Source organism: Bubalus kerabau, chromosome 4 (assembly GCF_029407905.1).
Source record: "Bubalus kerabau isolate K-KA32 ecotype Philippines breed swamp buffalo chromosome 4, PCC_UOA_SB_1v2, whole genome shotgun sequence".
Lineage (NCBI taxonomy): Eukaryota > Metazoa > Chordata > Mammalia > Artiodactyla > Bovidae > Bubalus > Bubalus kerabau.
In genome coordinates this window covers 40,445,519-40,468,954 of record NC_073627.1, presented here as the reverse complement: position 1 = coordinate 40,468,954, position 23,436 = coordinate 40,445,519, and the positions used below count along the sequence as shown (strand labels likewise).

General features: G+C 40.7%; 1 protein-coding gene and 1 pseudogene across 1 annotated transcript; one reads left to right on the top strand and one right to left on the bottom strand.

Moving 5' to 3' along the window:
* The first annotated feature begins 8,394 nt into the window (after positions 1 to 8,394).
* LOC129650855 (olfactory receptor-like protein DTMT) lies at positions 8,395 to 9,339 on the top strand (annotated as a pseudogene).
* A 9,706-nt stretch (positions 9,340 to 19,045) lies between these two features.
* Positions 19,046 to 21,409, bottom strand: LOC129650854 (olfactory receptor 1G1-like). Its single transcript, XM_055579654.1, is given in 3 exon segments — positions 19,046 to 19,666; positions 19,668 to 19,992; positions 21,351 to 21,409. Coding segments are annotated over 3 exon segments (1,005 nt in total).
* Between the last annotated feature and the right edge of the window lie 2,027 nt (positions 21,410 to 23,436).

Below are 23,436 nucleotides of genomic sequence, written 5' to 3'. Positions count from 1 at the left end.
GGATGAGGTGACTGAGACTTAGAAGGTTAATGAATTTCCCAGATTCCTTCTACTAGTTAGTGACAAGGATTTGAGTCCCATTCTGTGTCTCTGGAGTCCACAGCCTAGTCACTCTACCACACATTAAACAAGAGTAAAGATGCCTATCTCAGACTTTCCTGGTGGTCCAGTGGTTAAGAATCTGCCTGCCACTGCAGGGGACACGGGTTCGATCCCTAATCCGGGAAGATCCCACATGCCGGGGAGCTACTAAGCCCGTGCGCCACAACTACTGAGCCAGCACTCTGGAGCCCTCGAGGCACAGCTACTGAGCTCACATACTGCAACTACTGAGGCCTGTGTGCCCAGAGCCTGTGCAATGACAACAACAAGAGCCACAGCATTGACAAGCCTGCACACTGCATCTAGAGAGTGCCCCCTGCTTGCCTCAACTAGAGAAAGCCCATGCGCAGCAACGAAGGCGCAGAACAGCCAAAACAAAAATGCCTACCTCACTGTGCGTTTAGAAAAGATCTGAAATGCTAGATGTCGAAACATTCCGCCATCCTTAAAGCCCTGTGTAAGTGGATGGAGAGATGATGTTATTGGGGAGGGGGTGGCGCTCAAAAGGAGTCCTATTCTTTACCATTTCTCAATGTTTCTGAGTAACACCCCCCCTCCCCCTCCCCCGGCTCAGTAGGAAACCCTGCTCTCAGAACTAAGAAGAATCAGTGGCTCCAGTCTTGACTCCATCCTGGACATGGCTTTTGTGCCCACTCATCTCAGTACAGCCTCAGCCCACCTTGTCTGCAGGAAATGACCCAGAATGTCAAGGTGGAGACTCATGTGCGGCTGTCCTCTTGGTGCTATCTACATTGAGGAGAGAAGAGTAAAGAAGGTATTATTGTGGCTTCACGTGCAAAGGGTTGTGGATTGTTCAGTTCAGGAGCTAGAAAATATAAAAGAGACAGAAAGGTCAGGTTATATTCCAGAAGACTTAAGTGCTGTGCCTACGAAGGGGTTGGCACAGGGAAAGTAATCCACAGAAGGCTTTTGAACAGGCTACATGACAGAGTGAGCTCAGTGATCATTTCAGAGGTGATTCAAAGATTTGGTGGAGGTGAGTGATGGTTCATTTCTCTTTTACCATTAAGATTCCAAATTATAGAGTAGTCTTGTGGTGGTCCTTTGATGTTTGAGTAAAGTGGGAGTAATCCTTAGGACATTCTCTAGAGACTTTTTTGCATGTACAGCTTCCCACACCTGCTATTTGGTACTCATGTCATTCACCTATGGTTCTATACTGTGAATGAGCTCATTTATCTCTCACAGTATGTAAGTGAGGCTTCAAGTTGAAGAGGATGCTTGTCTATCAGAAAACAGAGTTTCAGTGAGAAGGTGGGGGACTGATGGGCTCATCTCAAGACCCCCCAGATTGACCTGAGAATGAAAGGTGCACCATGGTGATTCCCCGGTGACCCCAACCCTAAGCACATCTGGCCACCACCTCTTTCTGCCATGAAGACAGAGATCTTCCACCTCCTTAGACCTCATCAGAAATGATTTCCTTTCACAACCTGTTGCTTGGATTCAGGATCCTCTGGGGCATCTGCTTGATAGGAGAGAGGGAGGGAGCCAGGAATGAGGGCTGGGAAAACTCAGAGGACCCAAGGAATCTCTACCTCTGCTTCAGCCCTCAACACAGGAGTCTCCTACACTTTAATGTCCATCAGAGTCACCCGTGATGCTTTAAAACTAAATAAAAGCCCATTTTCTGGCTTCCTTCCTTGATATACTGGCTCTTTTTCTGCGAACAAAGTTCTTTTTGAAATCACCTGATGGTTCTGGTTGTACCCTTTGGGAAACAACTGTTCTTTTTGTAAGAGCCAGTGGATTCGGATCATGTGTGTGGTCAGCTGACTTTAGAGACACAAACTCCTCTGCAGTGTGGCCGGGTGGAGAGGGGAGATAGTTTGAGGTGTTACTGCAGAGGGCTCCAAACTCAGCCTTAGAAAGCTGTCCTTCTGTCCCTCTGGTGCTGCTTTTCAGCAGAAGTACCCCGGGGAGGGCATGAAATCTCCTTGAGCTCTTCATCTCACCTGTAAAGCCTTTCTTATACGTTTGAGAATCGTGTGCCACAGGGCTAGTGATAGCACTTTGAAAACTAGAGCGCTAGCAAGATAGGAGGGATTGTTAATTACCTTAAATACTAAGGAGTTGGACGATAATGAAGATTTTCAAAGTATATGAGTATATTTGTGAGAGAGACAGAGTAAATGGAGAAGAGAAGATAAGAAAGGGATGAGCGAGGCAGAGGATATGAATATTTCTGAAATGTGCAGACCTTTCCCACTGTTCTGTGTTGGTCACAGGGCTGCCTGGTTCTGCCGCTTCCACTTTCCTGCTAGACAGATGAAAATTCAGTCAGGACGTGGAGGACACTAAGACACTGTTTCTGAATAAAACTTGGTGATTCATTCCATTCGCTGAAGTTAGGAAGGATGGAATCGGTGCCTGGAACTTCAGTGCCTGCACAAAAGGAGAAAGAGACTGTGGTTGTTCTGATAAGCTTGGGGAATCTGAGAGCTGACCCTTGGATACTGGGTTCATGAAGAGAGGAGCTGAACTGGAGCCACATCAGATCTATTTATCAGTTTTGGAGACGGCTTGGGGAGGCAATCCCGAGACAGCTTGTTGAGATGAACCTGGATAATTGCTTCCAAAGTTAGTATCCATAAGCAAAGGTCTTGGGAAATGGGTCTTGTTTACAAGGAGTAAATCAGCTTCACACCGGGCACTATAGGTGCCCTAGGTGTAAGAGAAAACCATAATTGAAGAGAACAATACACATATGCTCTAGCTTGGGTTAGAGTCATCAGAGGTCCACAGAATCTCGAGAACTAAATTTGGATTGGGATGATTCCAGATTGCTGGTGACTCCAAGTACTAAGGAAAAACAATTGAAAAAAAAAATTTGGAGGAAAATAATACCATCTTAAGACTTAAAGTGCTTTCCTTTCAATACCCAGTATCTGGCACAAGCCCAAAGATAAACAAACACATCAGGGAATAAGACTGCTAAAGCAGGAACCAACAGCTGAAGGCCTACAGGGAGTCTCTCTGTGTGTGCTCAGTTCAGTCACGCCTGACTCTCTGTGACCCTATGGCCTGTAGCCTGCCAGGCTCCTCTGTCTATGGGATTTTCCCGACAAAAATAATGATTGGTTTTCATGCCCTCCTCCGGGAGATCTTCCTGACCCAGGGATTGAACCTGTGTCTCCTGCATTGCAGGCAGATTCTTTATCTACTAAGTCATTGAGGACTCTAGATAGGATAATAATCAGACATGGACTGCAAAACCAATGATGCTTAGGATGTTTTTGGATATAGAACCAAAGGTGAAAATTTTGGCAGGGCTTTTTACAAACTGAACAAACATGAGTAACCAACAGTCAAATCAAAAACTTTACTAGCCCTGCAGGAATCCTGTCTTGTCTCTGCTAGTTGCTGTTCCTGCAGGGGCAGTCACTCTCTTGCTATTAAATTAATAGCATTAATTTAAGTTATGCAGTTAAATTATCTAATTTAATAATAATAATAAATATATCAGCTATCTAAATATTAGTTGTTAATAATTAATAATTAATCTACAGCATACATTAATTTTACCCGTTTTTGGGCCTATCTGAATGGCAGCGCGCCTTTTGTTCTCTTTCCTGTCTCCCTCTTTCAGTCAGTATTATGTATGTGAAGTTCATCCACGTTGCTGTCTGCAGTGGTAGATTGTCCATTTTCATTGCTGTGTAGACTTCTATTGTGTGAATAAGCCATTAATAACATGCATTCTACCACTGATGAACAGTTTTTGGCTGTTATGAATTCTGAAGCTCCCTGTTCTTCCTGGGCATCTCTACAGAAGAGTGGGATTTCTGGATTATAGGGCAGGTGCTTGTTTAGTTTAGAAGACAGAACTAAGCAGTCGCCAGTCACACTTACCCGCCTTGTGACAATGGAATCCTCTTGTTCCACATTCTTAACATGGTTTGGTATTTTTCCCATCCTTTTCCTGTGAGCTTTCTGGTAAGTGTATAGTAGTATCACATTGTGGTTTTCATTTCTATTTCCCTGCTGACTAACAAAGTTAAGCACCCTTGTATATGGTTATTCTCCAGGGCTATATCCTCTTTGTACATTATCTTGTGCCCATTTTTCTATTGGGTTATCTATCTCTTTCATTTGATTTGTAGGAGATCTTTATATGTTCTGGTTACAAGTCCTTTGTCAGATATATGTAGTCTTCAACTTTGTAGTTGACTTTCATTCAATTAATGCTGGGTATTTAGAAATATGAGAGAGAGAGAGGAAAGTGAAAAAGCTGGTTTGAAATGCATCATTAAAAAAACTAATATCATGGCATCTGGTCCCATCACTTTATGGCAAATAGAAGGGGAAAATGTGAAAGTATTGAGATATTTTTTTTCTTGGCCTCCAAAATCACTGTGGATATGACTGTAGTCATGAATTAAAAGGTGCTTACTCCTTGGAAGGAAAGCTATGATGAACCTGGGCAGCATATTAAAAATCAGAGGCATCACTTTGTTGACAGAGGTCTATATAGTCAAAGCTATGGTTTTCCCAGTAGTCATGTATGGATGTGAGAGTTGGACTGTAAAGAAGGCTGAGCACTGAAAAACTGATACTTTTGAATTGTGCTGAAGAAGACTCTTGAGAGCCCTTTGGACTGCAAGGAGATCAAACCACTCAATCCTAAAGGAAATCAACCCTTAGTATTCATTGGAAGGACTGATGCTGAAGCTCTAATACTTTGGCCACCTGATGCAAAGAGTTGACTGATTGGAAAAGACCCTGATGCTGTGAAAGATTGGAGACAAAAGGAGAAGGAGGTGATAGAGGATAAGATGGTTAGATAGCATCACCGACTCAGTGGACATGAAAACTTGGGGAGATAGTGGAGGTCAGAGAAGCCTGGTGTACTACAGTCCATGGGGTCGCAAAGAGTCAGACATGACTTAAGGACTGAATAACAACAACAAATTGCAAGACAGTCCAATTTAGCAATATTTATTTTATAATTAGTGTCTAAGGATATTTGCTATATCTTTGTCAATGTTCTCCTATATTTTCCTCTACAGGAGGAAGGCAAATACTTCAGGAGTGAAAATAATATAGAACCTAGAGAAGAAAGAGCTCTTTTGGGCTATGGTAGCCAGAGGAGTGGGCTTTCCAGGTGGCACTAGTGGTAAATAACCCGCTTGCCAATATAGGAAGGGTAAGAGAGGCAGGTTTGATCCCTGGGTTGGGAAGATCCCTTGGAGAAGGAAACAGCAACCCACTCCAGTATTCTTGCCTGGAGAATCCCATGGACAGAGAAGCCTGGTGGGCTACGGTCCATAGGGTCGCAAAGGATGCAACTGAAGAGACTTAGCACAGCCAGAGGAGTATTCCTGTGGGATTAGGGCATGAGCTTGCATCCTCTGTTGCCTGTTCCCCTACCCAAAGATGATTAGTAATTAAGAAATATCTGCCTTAGACCTGCTAGAGGATTTGTCCCAGAGAAGCAATAAAATTTACTTTGTTATTAATGAGTTTTTCCAAGTCCTAGTATCCTTTGGGACCCAATGTCCCTCAGGCTCAGGAAGACAGAAAGACAAAAGGGATGTTGTAGAATGAGGTGATGACTGCAGAGTCTATCTCCATTTGCCTATAATGAATAAAAGAGTGAATACCCCCAGGTCAAAGCCCTGAGGTCATCCTCAGACATACTTGGTAAGTTAGGCTGGAGAGTCCATGCCTTTGCTTAGTTACTCAGTCATGTCTGACTCTTTTGCAACTCCATGGACTTGGAGCCCACAAGGCTCCTCTGTCCATGGGATTCTTGAGGCAAGAATACTGGAGTGGGTTGCCATTTCTTCCTCCAGGCCTTAGGGATTTTGCAGCTTGAGTATCCAGACTACTGAGATTCTATGATACGATTCTATGGGATTTTTCTTCAGGCTGTCTAAAAAACCCCTGCTCAACATTCTAGAAAGTCTGTGTTGATTAGCATCTACCATATTTAACCTCTCTGTCAATATAGTAATTTTAAGTATTTCATAATGGAGTCCTCTATATTTTGCAAGAGATTCTCAAAAGAGATTTCAGGTTTACAGAAGCTTTGAAAGATAGGCAGGAACAAGTCAGCATTATCATCTTAAAACTGAAGAAGGTAATATGTAGAGAAGTGTAAGGAATAAGTAATTAGGAGTGGGTTTCCTCAAGGGCAGCATTTTTAGATGATATCTGAGTGATTTGGACTCCGTAATCAGGCATTTTATACAATAGATGGATCCCACCTAGTTCCCAGGAATGGAAGTTCCTGAGGAGTCAGAAATTCATCCTTTAGTTCACTAATGTATAACAAACATCTTTCTTCTGTCCAGGTGTGAAAACACATACATTTGCCTGGTTTAAACCCTATGATCTTGGTGAGTATCGTGCAGTGAGGGTACTATTCTATATCTCTTTGGGGTTAGAAGAAGTTTCCCTCATCTGAAGTGCTCCTCCTGTTTTTTTCTTTTCTTTTCTTTTTTGGTCAAATCCTGATTCACACTGTGGGGAAATGTATCAGGAGTAGACCAGGCACTGGGTCCAAGAGATTGTAAGTTATTTTTATTATTATTTGCTTTTTCATGACATTTGTCTCAGCTGTAAAGAATCTGCCTGCAATGCAAGACTCGCAAGTTCAGTCCCTGGGTCGAGAAGATCCCCTGGAGGAGGGCATGGCAACCCACTCCAGTATTCTTGCCTGGAGAATTCCATGGACAGAGGAGCCTGGCAGGTTATAGTCTATGGGGTTGCAAAGAGTCAGACACAACTGAAGCAACTTAGCATGGATGCACGCATGACCTCTAAACTTCAACATGACTCTCACATCAATATTGACATTGTGTGGGCTGAATTTTAAGGAAAAAATGACAGCCTTGCTCGGGTACATTAGTGTTAAGCCACATAATAAGATAGCTTGAGACGGGGTGGTTTTCTAACCTGGGGAGAGAAATTCTAGACAGTCTACAGTACAGTATTTGGAAATCAACACAAATGACTTAGATAAGGGAGCTGTGATTTGGAAAGGCTGTCAGTGGATGTTTCTACCTTCCATATTTTTGGTGTCTGTTGAAACAATTCAGTGATCTCTTGGATGGCCTGAAAGTTTTCTGTTTGTACTTCTCATTGTCCTAGATGTTAAGGTTCATCAGTGAACAAAGTAGAACTTTTTTTAAAATCTTTAGCATCTAGCAAAGAGAAAATAATCCATGTTTAATGATCTGGAAGATGAGTTCCTAGGAGAAGGAATGGAGTGGGATGGGGATAGCACGCATTCAGGTAATGAAAGCATGATGCACTATGATGGGCAAAAGTAGTCTGCCTTTGAGAAAATGAGAGATACCTGGTCTACTTGGAGTAGAGAGAGGATTGGCCATGAGCTCATTGCTCTGATGAAATAAGGGTCTTGTGGACCATGTCAACCCTGATAAAATAAGGTCTTTGTGTTAGTGGAAAGGGGAAACTCTTCAGTTAGAATAGTGACATGGAAACGTTTGAGTTATAAAAAGAATGATTCTGGATAATGTCAACACATTGTAGGGAAGTGAAAGTAGAGAGAGTACAAATTTGTTGACATTGTTTAGGTGAGAATAGTAACCGAGCTAAATGGTGACTGTAGGATGTCAAGAAGGGCATATATGAGAAATGTTCAGAAAGCAGGACTGGAAACACAGTAAATGAACAAGGAGAGATGAGGAGAGGGAGGAGTCAAGGATGGCTCTCAGGTCTGGCTTGTATGTCTTGTAGGTGGTACTGTCAATCACTGAGGTAGAGAACATTGGGAGTGAAGCAAATATGGGACTGAAGAAACAACAAGTCTAATCTTGGGAATATGTGTCTTGGAGTGAAGGTGAAACATGCAAATAAGATGGTCATCAGGGAGTTCAGCACCCAGGTCTGTAGCTCGGAAGAATGGTGTGGGCTGAATAAGAGTAGAAGGACAATATGTTGAGGATCCCCAATATTCAAAGGATGACTTGGCACAAAGACTTCTCTAATGACTGTGTGAAGAAGGCGTTGTTATGGAAGCCAGAATAAAACAGGAGCATGAGGTATCACCATGGCCAAGAGATGAGAGAGTCCTACAAAGGAAAAAGTGATCATTAGTACTGAATGGGATATGTTATTGAATTTAGAGACATGAATGTTATTGCAGACTTTGAAGGGGGAGTTTCAGTAGCGTCACCTACCGCCTGTGCCTAAATTCTCAGTCATCCACCATTTGACAATAAGCCACATGCTATATGCATTATTTATTTTTTATATTTGGATTTAAGGTCTGTGACTTTTTATAAATAATTGAGTTATCAAATGACAAAGAGGAACCAAACCATCATCTCAGAGTTCCTCCTTTTGGGCCTGCCTATCCAGCCAGAGCATCAAAACCTGTTCTATGCTCTGTTCCTGGCCATGTATGTTACCACCATCCTGGGGAACCTCCTCATAATGCTCCTGATTTGCCTGGACCCCCACCTCCACACACCCATGTATTTGTTTCTCAGTAACCTGTCTTTCTCTGACCTCTGCTTCTCCTCTGTCACAATGCCTAAGCTGTTGCAGAATGTGAAGGGCCAAGTCCTGTCCATCCCCTACGCAGGCTGTCTGGCCCAGATGTATTTTTACTGTTTTTTGGAGTTCTTGAGAGCTTCCTGCTTGTGGCCATGGCCTATGACCACTACGTGGCCATCTGCTTCCCCCTGCACAACACCTCCATCATGAGCCCCAGGCTGTGTCTTGCCCTGCTGGCGCTGTCCTGGGTGCTGACCACTGCCCATGCCATGTTGCACACCGTGCTCATGGCCAGGCTGTCTTTCTGCGCTGACAATGTGATTCCTCACTTTTTCAGTGACACATCTACTTTGTTGAAGGTGTTCTGCTCTGATACTCAACGAGTTGGTGATACTTTTCATGGGAGGACTCATTCTCATGATCCCATTTCTATCCATCATCATGTCCTGTGCACGAATTGTCTCCTCCATCCTCAAAGTTCCTCCTGCCAGGGGTATCTGCAAGGCCTTCTCCACCTGTGGCTCCCACCTCTCCATGGTGTCTCTCTTCTATGGGACAATTATTGGTCTCTACTTGTGCCCATCAACTAATAACTCTACTGTTAAGGAGACTGTGATGGCCGTGATGTACACTGTGGTGACCCCCATGCTGAACCCCTTCATCTACAGCCTGAGGAACAGAGACATGAAAAGAGCCCTTGGAAGAGTCTTTTGGAAAAAGAAAATATCTTTCTCTCTAAAATGGTAACAATTGGGGTTTTTACACTATTTAATTCAGTGGTTATGGTAATGTTGCCAGTGGAGTTTTACTCTAAATCAGTGGCTTTCTTTTTTCAGTTTTAAAGTCATTAACCTTTTTATTCAAGCAAAACCCCACGATAAAGGCTAATATGAAAATATGATGGCCATGAAGCTGTGTTTGAAGTAGAATTGAGGTCAGGAAACCATCTGCTCTGCATCTTTATTTTCCTCTTCCCAGGTGGAATTCATGTTTGAAAATAAGATTTATATATTTTTTGTGCAGAATGTCTATTATCCATGTCAATTCAGGAATTAGCTTTTCAAGCATCACTGGAATCATTGCTTTCTTCCTGCTCAAAAATCCTTAATGATGCTCGCAAATGAAGAAAGAATGAAATGTACGCTTTCTGGCTCACAGAAGCACAGAGAGTCCTGGAGTTCTCTATTTCTGATACACCTTCCCTTTTATCACCATGATTAAAAGCATTTGTTACTACCTTATCTCCATGCGTATACTTACAGCATTTTATTCTTTAATTGTACTTTTTGGGCCCAGATCAGAGCAACCTTCCTTTAGGAGAGATAATAAACAGAAAACACTTACTGAGTGTTTTTGTATGTGTCAGGCACTTTTCCCATCTATTAATCTACCACCTCTATGATGTTGCTCCTATTATTTTCCTCTTTACAGACAAAGTGATAGAAACATTAATTTACTGTCCAACATCACATAAGAAGTAAGTGGTGTAGTTAAGATCTGAACTCAGGTAGTTTGGCTTCACAGCTCTAGATCTCCATGACCATACAATACTGCATCTTCAGACTATACAATCTTACTCCTTTCCATTATAACGGTGGATTCTGTCCAGTTCATGTCCTCTTCATATTTCTTATTGAGGCATTGAATTGCCATTTTCTTCATACACAACCAGAAATTATAGAACAGAAGTTGTAAACTGTATTCCTGGGGAGCCAAGAAAGAAATATGATGAGTGTAAAGTGTATCAGATTTAAGAAAACTCAACTGCAGGGATATGGTCAAAGATATTTTATTTTATGAATACATGGAGTATATATACCTCTACCATAACTCAAAAATCTATGCTACTAGAGATGATATAATTTTCATAATGAATAAATTCTAATTGAAAATAGAAATATTTAATCATGAAATATATTATTGTATCTTATTACTCCTTTGATTTAGAAACAAAATCTGGCATTTTTCTTTCTGACTAGTTTGACATCTTTTGTTTTCTCTTGAATTACCTAGTAGAAAATTCAGACTTGGGTCTAATAACCAGGAGTGATATTTAGAGTTTTTTTTCCTGTTTAATAATAGATAAGAGCTGTTTGCAAATGCATGCACTTTGAATATAGGTCAAATTTTTGCACAAGCATTTTTATATTTAGAGTTGCTTTTCTGATGATATAAATAGAATTTTGATATTCTGAGGTTGCTATATATTTTTCAATATTACATTGCACTGTATCATTAATGTTTTTTTTCTCTTTATTTATACCATCCTATTGAGAGAGGTGAGCTAACATGTTCATATAACACATAATATTATTTTATTGTCATATAATTGGTAATAAAGAAATCTTTTAAAATAATTCATTCTTCAACTCTATAATTTTAGATATCTAGACAGGTTATTACTTTCATTTCTGTAAATGCATTTTAGCAATTGTGAGTAGCTTGCATTATTCTTTGCTGAATTAAGTTTGCAAAGACACAGTTTAAAAAAAAGGAATCAGTCAATTGAATTATTTGTTTACTTATTTGTGGATGCCTTTGGAGAGAAATATTCAGAGTGGCTACATGATTTTCAGTGTCAAACCAAGGCCGTGTATTTAATCAAAGCTTTGTAAATATTAGAGTTAAAATATTTTCTTTTGCCTCACATGAGTAACTCATTTTCTTTAAACATTTCCAAAGCCTTTTTGGCCCCATGATGCCTAACCTCCATGCAGTACCAAAGGCCACCATCTTGTGTATTCAGGTTATTAATGACCAGTTCAATTTTGGGGAACACATTCAATTTATGATATTAATCACTGTTCTGTGATGGGCTTCATTTTTTACTTTTTAGCACTGAAAAATTACTGCAAAAAATAAACTCATATTCAGTGTCATGCAAAATATTGCCACTTTGGATTTTATTTTAAAAAATGTTTAATATTATTACCAATATGGCCAGAGTAAAATTTGTAGCCAGTAATTTCAACCATCTCACATTAAAAATTTGAAGCTTTTCTTTCCCCCAACATATTTTCAACTAATATCTTAATATTGAACCTGTTAGGAGAGTCTTAGCCAAAATTTCTGAGGAATAATCAAACCTTTCATCAACAACACAAACAAATATGGTGAATTGAGTGGTATTATTTGCCTATATTCTCACGTGGCAACAGGCATGAATGCTTGTCTCTGTTCGAAGCACAAAATTTTTGCTAAATCCTAAAGATCCTCAAAAATCTCTAAAAGATTTGATGCCCAATTATTTCATTTAATACAACAGCATTTCACAATATCATTGTTCATTTTATAATTATATGGAAAAATAAACCATTTAAACATTTAATTTTAGTTTCTGCTTGTTAAATTTTTCATGTCATAACTTTTCTGCACAGTGGTCATTGTAAGATTTGCTTAAAGTTAAATAGTTTTGACACAGTTTCATTTTGCTTATTTACTAAACATGTTGGAATACTGTATTTTTCCAGAAAGAGATAGTCTTGGCATTGTAGTACTGTGGTCAGGTAAATTGAAGGATGCATGCTGTGTGCTTAGCAGCTCAATCATGTCCGACTCTTTGTGACCCTTTGGACTATAGCCTTCCAGGCTCCTCTGTCCATGTGATTTTTCAGGCAAGAATACTAGAGTGGGTTGCCATTTCCTCCTCCAGGGAATCTTCCTGACCCAGGGATTGAACCCGTGTCACCTGTGTTTCTTGCATTGCAGGTGGATTTTCACCCGCTTAGCCATTGGGAAAGCCTAAGTTGAAGAATCTTATGCTACAAAATTCTGGTATTACTGTTGTGCTGTGCTGTGCTTAGTCACTCAGTTGTGTCTGACTCTTTGCAACCCCATGGCCTGTAGCCAGCCAGGCTCCTCTGTCCATGGGGATTCTCCAGGCAAGAATACTGGAGTGGGTTGCATGCCCTCCTCCAGGGGATCTTCCGAACCCAGGGATGGAACCTGTGTCTCTTATGTCTCCTACATTGGCAGGCAGGTTCTTTACCCATTAGTGCCACCTGGGAAGCCCCAGTTAATCACGCAGGTAGGCAGTTCTACATCTTCCCAGAGCCACCTCATCTCGTCTATGAGGACTTGCAAGTTTGAGAAGCAGGTGCAGCAAGGCATGTGACAGCATTTTATAGCATACTATAAGAATTAGATGACATTTTATATTATCTTTAAATTCTAAGGAATTGGATTGTATGAATGCTCTTGCAATGTTTGTGACTGTGTTTTTGAGACAGAGAAACTGGAGAAGAGAGAAGATAGGGAACGGAGAAAAGAGACAACATGAGCTTGTGATGTCTGTATCTTACTCTCTGTTTGTGTGGCTCTCAGAGTCTCTTGGTTCTGCTGCTTCCAGTTTCCTACTATATAGGATGAAAATTCAGTCAGGACACAGAGGACCTTAAGACATTGCTTTGTCAATAGGACTTAGTGACTTGTCCTACTGGCTAAAGATGGAAAGAAGCTATTAGTGCCTGGATCTTCTGTCCCTGTGAGAGAGGAGACAGAATGGAAGGCTGTGGATGCCCTGATGAGGATGATGATCTGAGAAATGAAGCTTCAATCTCACACTCATAAAGAAAAAGGAGTGTACTAGGAGCACTCTACCATCAATTTTGACGAGGCCTTGGGGAAGCAGTCCCATGACAGTTTGTTGAGATGAACCTGGATAATTGCTCCAGTGTTAATATCTATAAGAAAAGGTCTTGGGAAATGATTTTATTTACAAGGAATAAATGAGTTCCATATGGGGAAGTCTTCCTTTTAGGAAGCCTTCTTAAAAGGGTTCCTAGAAGTTTAAGAGTACACCAGAGTTAACGAAGACATCCAGCATGTGCTCCTGCCTGGCTTTGAGTCACCAGGGGAATGGAAAGTCTCAAGTATGAAATTTGGATCGGAGTGAGCCCATATTTCCTGGTGGCTCAGATAGTAAAGAATTCGCCTGCAATGCAGGAAGCCCGGATTTGATCCCTGGGTTGGGAAGATCCCTTGGATCTGGCATGGCAACCCATTCCAGTATTCTTGCCTGGGAAATCCCATGGACAGAGGAGCCTGGCGGGCTTCAGTCCATAGCATCACAAATAGTCAGACGTGACTGAGCACACACTCACAAGCCCACATTGCTAGTGACTCCAAATACTAAGTAAAAGTAATGGAAAAAAACCCATGTTTAGAGGAAAATAAAGTCACTGTAGCCTTCAAATTATTTCTCTGAATAATTTTTTCAAACAGAATATCAAGCACAAGACCAAAGAGAAGCAGAAGCACAAGGAAATAAGGTATCAAAGATAAGAACCAGCAGATGAAAGACAGAAAAGGACTCCAGGTGGTATGATAATCAGACATAGTGAACATTGACATTTGCAAAGCTTATGAAATGAAACCAAATCTGAAAATTTCGGCAGGAATTTTTACAAACTGAAAAATATGAGTAACTGGTCCTCACATAACAAACACATTTTCCACACTCTGTAATTCCCCTCATATTATTCTTGTCATTGTTCCTGCATGAGTAATCACTCCTAGCAGTATAATTTAGTTTTACCCATTTTATACTTTATATCAATGAATGGATGTTGTTTATACTCTTGTCTGTTATATATCTAATTTTAGTAGATAGTTCTAGACAGTTTCCCCAAGTTCTTGTGCCAGTTTTCCTCCCCTTTCACAGCATATGAGAGTTCTAGTTGTTCCTAATTATTTGACATTTTCCCATCCTTTTCATTTAAGCTGTTTTAGTCTGTGTGTAGTGTTAGTATGTTTTAAATTTGCATTTCCTTGATAACTACTGAAGTCAAGTGTCTTTTCATATGGTTACTATTTTAATATGTGTATTTTGTTGTGTAAATTCTCTTTTTAGGCCTTTAGCCCATTTTTCTATTGATATTTTTAGGTTGATTTGTAATTATATGTTGCAGCTATGAATTCATGAGATGTTGTAGTAAGAATACAACTGGTTTTTACTCAGTTAATGATGGAGAGAGAAGATTTTAATGTCAGTATAGGTTAATTTATCATTTTATCTTTATTCCTTTTTGTATCTTTTCTAAGAAATCTTTGCTAAATCTTTAATAATGGTCTCCTATATTTTACTCCTGAACTATTTATTGTTTTCCCTTTAACCTTTAGATCTACTATTAATCTAGTGTTGATTATGATATCGGGTGAGGTAGAGGTCAAGAAGCTATGTTCTCCCCACAAATATTGATATCTAACTAATCCAGACCCATTTATTGAAATGACCATCTTTTTCCTGCTGTATTTCCCATTAGTCAGATGACTGCACCTCTGTGAATCTGTTTCTGGACTCTATTCTGTTCCATTTCTCAGTTGTTGATCCTTGCGTCAATATTCCACTCATTAATTACTGTATCTTTTAATGGCATTGTTACATGGTTTAAATTCTTTAGTTTTCTTTAGTATTTCTTTGCCTCTTTTTGACTCTCAATTTCCATTTCCATTTTGGCTGGTTAATTTCTCTAAAAAAAGACTGGCTAGGATTTTGAATTGTATTGCATTGAAACTAGATTAATTAGGAAGAGAATGGGTTTCTTTGCAATATCGAGTCCTTTAAGTCTTAGACATGGTGTATTTCTCCACTTTTTTGTTATTTATCTCAATAACACTTTGCATTCTTCTGAGTAAACATCTCCCAAATCTTCGGCTAGATTTATATTTGTGTATCCATTGCCTTTTATTAAATTTAAATTGTATATATTTAAGGTGTACAACATGATGTTTTGATATACATGTATATACTGAAATGATTAGTACAATCAAGCTAATTAACATCTCCATCTCCAGCATTTTCTTTCATGATGAGAACACTTGAGGTCTACTCTCTTAGCAAAGTTCCAGTATATAATACAGTATTATTAACTATGCTGTGATTAAATCTCTAGACTTTACTAATCCTACCTAACTACAACTTTGGGCTCTTTGAAAACATGTCCCCTTACCTGCATCTCCCAACCCTGGTAGCGATGATTCTGCTTTCTACTTCTAAGAATTTAACTTTTTTAGAGTCTGTATGTAAGTGAGATCATGCAGTATTTTTATTTCTGTGTCTGGCTTATTTCATCTAGCATGGTATCCTTCAGGTTGATCCATGTTTTGTCACAATGGCAGGAGCTCCTTTTTTAAAGCCAACTAATATTCCATTGTGTGTTTATACCACAATATCTTAATCCATTCATGCATCAACAGACACAGGTTGTTTTCACATCTTACTGAACCAGATTCGTTTGCCTGATTTACAGCAAGCCAAATCCTGTGATTCCATGGTTTGCAGCAGAGAAACGGTTTATCCATGAGGCAGCTAAGTGAGAAGAACAAATCTCAAATCTGTATCCCCTAAAGGCTAAAGGCTTGGGATATTTACATGATAAAAGGTAATAGAAAAAGAGAAAAAAGTAAGGTAATCATTGTTCTGTGCAAACATGCCTAGGCTACATGCTTCGCCATGGGACATAAATTCTGAAAATGGCCCTCAACTTTTGTGACGTCAAAAGAAACCATGTGCTTCATTTACAAATGTCTACTTATTAAATATTTTTGTGGGTAAGAAGTGACAATACAGAAGATTTGCTATAATCATAGATGACAAAAATAATTTTCCATTTTCAGTAACTCTACCAATAATTTTATTTTGCTGTAAGAGAAATGGATAACAGAGGATGAGATGGTTGGATAGCATCACCAACTCAATGGGTGTGAGTTTAAGCAAACTCAGGGACATGGTGACGGACAGGGAAGCCTGGGGCACTGCAGTGCATGGGGTCACAAAGAATCTGATACGACTTAGTAACTGAACAACAATATTTATTAAGCTAGTAAAATGAATAACGATAGTGAAGCAGTATTGGTGAGATCTTGCAGAAACAGTTTTATTTGATAGCAATTTGACAGTATAGAATATGAGCTTTAAAACAAGTGATAAGTATATGTGGATGTATTTATTTTTAGGACTCTAGGCTAGGAGAATAAACCACACAATAAAGTAATGTTTGTTGAAATGATCTTTTTTTCATATTCAAAGATGTGAGTTAATCTTCAAATAGCACAGTAAAACAATCTTTGACAAAACTATGGTGTAAGGCTGTGTTGACACACCTCAAAAGATATAATTATGACAAACATGAAAACTGTGGCTACATGAAAATTCATAATACAAAATGTCAGTGTGAAAGAGTGACACATAATTTAAGTTAAAAGGTAGAACTAAAAATACTGGTGAATGTTAATTTAAACAGTGAAAGACGCACAACTGTCAATGAATTAGGTGGGAATATGGGATGGTGCAAACCTGTGTATTTAAGTAGGTAAAATTTCACCTTAAATTTAAGCACCCCGAGTGGGTAGCCATTCCCTTCTCCAGGGGATCTTCCTGACTCAGGGACTGAACCTAGGTCTCCTGCATTGCAGGCAAATTCTTAACCGTCTGAACCACCAGGACAAGCATGATTTCAAAGGTAGACAGAAATCTTCCCTGCATGTGAATCCCAGTAAGTGAGAAATCCTGCATTAAATCCCACGATATTCTCCGCAAGAATGACAGGATGCCTTCTAGTTTCACAGTGCAGACCATAGGCAGTCCTTAGCAGCAGTGCTTGAGAGTGAATTCACATAATCTGATGCTTGCTCACCTTTCATTTTAACAAGAACTACTACTACAATAGCTAACATTTACTGAAAACATACTATATTCTAGGAAGTACATAGTTACATTCATATCTAATTCGTTACAAACCATGCTTTACAGACAGTACCACATTCAAACTTCCTGACAACACAATGAGGTAAGTTATACTTGCTCTGAAAGGTTAAGGAATTTCCTAGGGTCACACAGCTTACAAGTGGCAAAACTAAGCTTTGAACTTGCTTGTCTAACTCTGGAGCTAGTGCCGTCTACCACTTTGCTATACTATATTTTATTGACAGAAGATAGTGTGTGAACTTACTCTCAGGTGAATAGGGAGTAGGTGAGCTATCAACAGGGGCTTCCCAGGCAGTGCTAGTGATAAAGAACCCGCCTGCCAGTGCAGGAGATGTAAAGGATATGGGTTCGATCCTTGGGTCAGGAAGATCCCCTGGAGAAGGGAATGGCTACCTGTTTCAGTATTCTTGCCTGGAGAATCCCATGAACAGAGGAGCCAGGTGGGCTACAGTCCATAGGGTCACAAGAAGTCGGACATGACTAAAGTAACTTAGCATGCACGCACAAGCTATCAACAACTGTCTTCCATTGGAAAAGATATTATCAACAGAAATCACAATCTATGTTATGGACGCTTACAGCCAGGTACCTAAAGAGAATGAAAAATATCACCCTGTAGTAACTTTTCATTTTCTTATAGAATCTAACTGGTCTTGGGGCACCTTACTGCATGTATATTTGCTCCAATGTTTACTGACTTAGCTTTTGGGTAACCATCAATAATAATCAGCATAATGCAGATATTGGCTTGAGTTGAATACAGAACAATGTGGGCTCTCTGTGGGTCATATAAGTTATGAACTGGTGATGGTAGACCTAATGCTTGGATAAATCATTTGAACTTTATTCTGTAGGCAGCATAAAACCATTTGCATTTTCTGATAGGGTTGTGATGATATAATCATATTCTATGAAGATTCATCTGACTGTGGTGTACAGAATGGATGGAGTGAGGAGAAACTGGGGACTGGAGAACATGTAGGAGGGGTTTCAATCATTCAGGTGAGAGATTTGAAATAGTCATAAAATCATTCTTTCCTGATCCCTAACGTTATGATTGCAACTATGCCAGTGGGATTTAATACATCTTAACGGTGCCAGGCATTATGCCAAGTGATGCAAGGGTGAAATTGACTTGCAAAATGTTCCCCAAAGATAAAAATGAAGTTTTCAAGTGAAATTTAAGGTGTTAGGAGGGATGGGGATTTGGATGCCTGGTAAAATGTCGTAGTAGGTCTAGCTAAAGATTCCATCCCATCAGACCCTTCCCAGTCCCAGTGTCTGTTCTTTCAGCCTAGGGGTGTCACAGATATGGGGAGTCTCAGAGTTAAAATGCTATTAGTAGGGGTCCAAGTCACCAAGGTCCCAGTGATGGCAGGAAAAAGTTATCTTTTCCTGGAGTTTATTCTTGGCTACATACAATAGTACAACCAAATATTCCCTTATTTTGGCCATGCACTATCTCATGTGGTTTCAAAAGATTCAAGCACATCCTTTATGATATTATACAACTGGATGGCTGTAATTCTAGAACATTATGATTGTAAGAACTTAAGCTGATGATATTGCCCTGATAATGGGTTTGTTCTAATGTTTCCTGTAGCTTAGGCATGAATATTTCAATTTCAGATCACAGGTCTTAGAAGTGAGATTCCCCACTTTTTCTCCCTTTCTCATTCTTCCCTGCTTAATTGTGGTGAATGTAATTGGGTAGGAACCCCCATATTAGATGTGAAGTCATTCCCACTAAAAGGACTGAATTTTCCTAGCCCACATTAGCTTTTTCAGGGAAGACTTGATGTCTCTGTTCCTCAAACTGTAGATAAAGGGATTTAGCATCGGGGTTACCACCATGTACATCACTGATGCAACTGCACCCTTCTGTGCCGAGTGGCTGGAGAGGGGGCTGAAGTAAACACAAAAGGAACTCCCAAAGTATAGAGAGACCACAGAGAGGTGAGAGCTGCAGGTGGAAAAGGCTTTCCGCTTCCCCCGAGCTGAGGGGATCTTCAGGATTGTCGAGAAAATGTATGCATAAGAGATAACCAGGCAAAGCACACAAACCAGACCCATAAGACCCCCTACAGTGAAGATCACAAGTTCATTGATGAAGGGGTCTGTGCAGGACAGACTCAGAAGGGGGTTGATGTCACAGAAGAAGTGTGCAATCTCTTGGTCTGCACAGAAGGACAGGCTGCTCATCAAGAGTGTGTGTAGGAGGGAATGGAGGGCATTCGTGACCCAGGATGCAGACACTAGGAAGACACAGAGGCCAGGGCTCATGACCATGGTGTAATGGAGTGGGTAGCATATGGCCACGTAGCGGCCATAGGCCATGACAGCCAAGAGGGATGCCTCCAGCATCCCAAACATCAAGAAAAAAATACAGTTGTGATAGACACCCTATGTAGGAGATGACCTGATTCTGGGCCCATATATTTGCCAGCGTCTTGGGGACTGTGGTAGAAACAAAGCAGGTATCAGTGAGGGAGAGGTTGGCCAGGAAGAAGAACATGGGAGTGTGGAGTTGAACATCGGCAGTGATGGCCAGAATGATGAGGAGGTTCCCCATCACTGTGACCAGGTACATGGACAGGAACAGACCAAAGAGGGGCCACTGCTGCTCTGGCTGTTGGGAGAGTCCCAGAAGGAAAAATTCTGAGACACTGGTCAGGTTTTCCCATTCCAGTTGTCTGTAAGCAGAAAGTAGAGTTAAATGAATGAGATTGGTAAGCCCTGGATTGTGAGCTCTGAAAATTATGAGATATTCCAGCATTGATATTCTAGGGTGGGGTTGAATCATATAAAATCTCCAATATTTAACTGCTTGTTGTTCAATCACCAAGTTGTGTCTGACTCTGTGCTACCCCATGGACCGTAGCCTGCCAGGCCTCCCTGTCCCTCACTGTCTCCTGGAGTTTGCCCAAGTTCATGTCCATTGAATTGGTGATGCCACCTGCAGAAATACTAGTTTCATCTAGTTCAGCAGACTGTTTGCAAATGCTTGTGCGTGGTGCCATGGAAAACTGAAGATTTGTCTGCAGTGGGAGAAGAGGTTTTTGAAAAAACTTTATTATATATGTGTTAATCCAATATGGGCTTTCCTGGTGTCTCAGACGGTAATGAATCTGCCCGCAATGCAGAGAGAGACCCTGGTTCAATCCGTGGGTCGAGATCGACCCTTGGAGAAGGGCATGGCAATCCAATCCTGTATTCTTGCCTGGAGAATTCCATGGACAGAGGAGCCTGGCTGGCTACAGTCCATGGGTTTGCAAAGTTGGACATGACTGAATGACTAACACTTTCACTTTTCAATCCAGTACATATATCTGGGGGAGTAGGCTGGACATGTTAGTTTGCTTAACTCTTATGGTATTCGTGTGGACATTATGATAATCTATCCTGGGATTTCACGAGTCAGAAAAGTATTTAACATATTTTCCCAGTGCTTCAAAAAGAATAGCTGCTGGAGAAGGGGCTTGGGAATTGGTAAAAAAGCACATCTAATACTGAAAGCGACTAAACAACAATACTGAAATCATTATCACCACTATCCACACGGCTCATTTGGCCAGAAACCTGGGTATCATTACTGACCCATTTTCCTTCCTCCCTGTCTGCATTCAGGTACCATCAAATCGTGGTAATTTTATTTTCTCAATATAGCTGAAATTTACCTATTTATCTCTATTTACACACTTCCCTCAGGCACAGCTGCCACTACCATCATCGAGGACAGTAACATTTGTTATTTAGATTTTGGCAGTTGTTCTTGCCTCCAGGCAAACCCACCGGCCATCTGTTCTCACAACAGAGAGAATGAACTTTCAACACATCATATCTGATTTTATTGCTCCAGCTGAGAAATCCTTCACGGGCTCCTCTTTACTCTCAGGACAGACTCTAAACTTCTTAACATGGCCTGAAGACCCTTGACTCTACTGGTATTTATTATAGATGTTTCCAGTTATCATGAACCTCCCTCCTGCACTCCACATCTTATGTACCAATTATACTTTGGATTTTTTAAAAGACCCAGATGCAGTCTCACTTTGGACTTTTGCCCATCTTATTTTCTTGGGCTGGAATAGTCTTCTCGCTCTTATTCATCAGACATGCCAAACTTCAGATCTCGGCTTAAATGTTAGTTCTACTAGGAAGCTTTCCCTCCTTGGGTGGGTGGTTTAGTTGCTAAGTTGTGTCTGACTCTTGCGACCCCATGGACTGTAACCCACCAGACTCCTCTGTCCATGGAATTTTCCAGGCAAGAATACTGGAGTGGGTTGCCATTTCCTTCTCCAGGGGCTCTTCCCAACCCAGGGATCAGGCTTGCATCTCCTGCATTGCAGGCAGATTCTTTACCAATTGAGCCACCAGGGAATCTGCCCTCCTTACCCTCACACAAAAAACTCAGGCTTACTGAGTCCCTCCTGGCCCGGTGCCTCCCCCATCACAGCATGTGTCGCTCTGGATTGTGACCATCTATGTGACCATCTACCTCTCTCTGTCTTTCATTCTACTGTAAGCACCACTGAGAGTAGGCAGAGATGTCTATATTGTTCCTAGTACAACATAGGTACTTAGTAAGTACCCATCATGTGAATAAATAAACACCAAAGAGTAGAAAGAATGGAAAGGGAGATTGTATAGAGGTAATATCAGTCATAGGGAGCAGCCTGAACCTTTCTGTTACTGGTTCCATTCTTAGCTTTGACTAAATAAAGTACTGGCCATAGGAATATGTAGGAAACATTATGGTTACAGAGATATAAAGATGTCAAACAAAGCAAAGGCACTCTTGGTGAATTTAACTTGAATGCCTTCTGGACTCAGGTTCAAGTTTGAGAATGAAAATGAAATTTAAAGAGTCCAGGTTCCCCATTGATAAGGAAAGAAACATTCAGGGAGGACTTCCTTGGTGGTCCGGTGTTTAGAAATCACTTGCTGGTACAGGGGACATGGGTTCCAACCTTAACGTGGGAAGCAGCTAAGCCCACATGCCACAGCTACTGAGCCCAAACACCCTGGAGCCCATGCTCCCCAGCAAGAGAAGCCACTGTAATGAGAAGCCCACACACCGCAACTAGAGAAAGCCCATGTGCAGCAACGAAGACTCAGAGCAGTCAAAAATAAATCATAAAAAAAATTTAAAAGTATATAAAAAAAGAGAAGCATCCAGGGAGGAACGGAGTAAAAGATATTACGTTAAAAACTGAGAGAACTGGGTGGTGGGGCGGGGGTGGGATTAGAGTGATTAGGATACACCTCCAACTCATTCTCATTGTGGTTCCAAATATAAATAGTTTCATCCCACTTCTAGAAACAATATGTAAATAGATAATAAATAAGCAGTAGTAAATGGTTGACTAGTTTGTTTGTTAAAAGTCTCTAGAAGAATAAACAAGACACCAATAAGAGTAACTACTTGCTGGAGGTATGGGAATTGCATGAGTAAGACACAGGGGAGGGAGGGACTGTTCATGTGTGTGTGTGTTAGTCACTCAGTCGTGTCCGACTCTTTGCGACCCCATGGATTGTAGCCCTCCAGGCTCCTCTCTCCAAGGGGTTCTCCAGGCAAGAATGCTGGAGTGGGTTGCCATTCCCTTCTCCAGGGATCTTCCTGACTCAGGGATTGAACCTGGGTCTCCTGCATTGCAGGTGGAGTCTTTACCATCTGAGCCACCAGGGAAACCCTTTCATGTGTATATTTTAGCATATTTTGAGGTTTGAACCACTCAGTGACCATACCACTTACTGAAAATTTAATTACTTAAAATTAATTAACTGAAAATAAATCAATTAATAAATTCATTTCCCTTAAAGCAAACCATAAAAATCTATAAAATGGAGACAATGCAGTATATATGCAGCCACTCTTTGATGGAGATTCCATGAAGAGCAGAGAAACTTGTCTTACTGGAGCCATGTCCTTTTAATGCCTTAATGTGGTGTGTGAGCATGGGTGTGTATGTTTGTGTGTTTGTGCATTTGTGTGGGTGGGTACATGTGTGTTTCCTGCAGAGGCTGGAGGTTAACGGGATCATCTTGAATTATTTGTGGAGAGAAGTTGCCATTGATTCCTGTGCTTTGTTCTTATAGCATGATGACTTTCAGCTTGTAAGATTAAGGACCCAGGC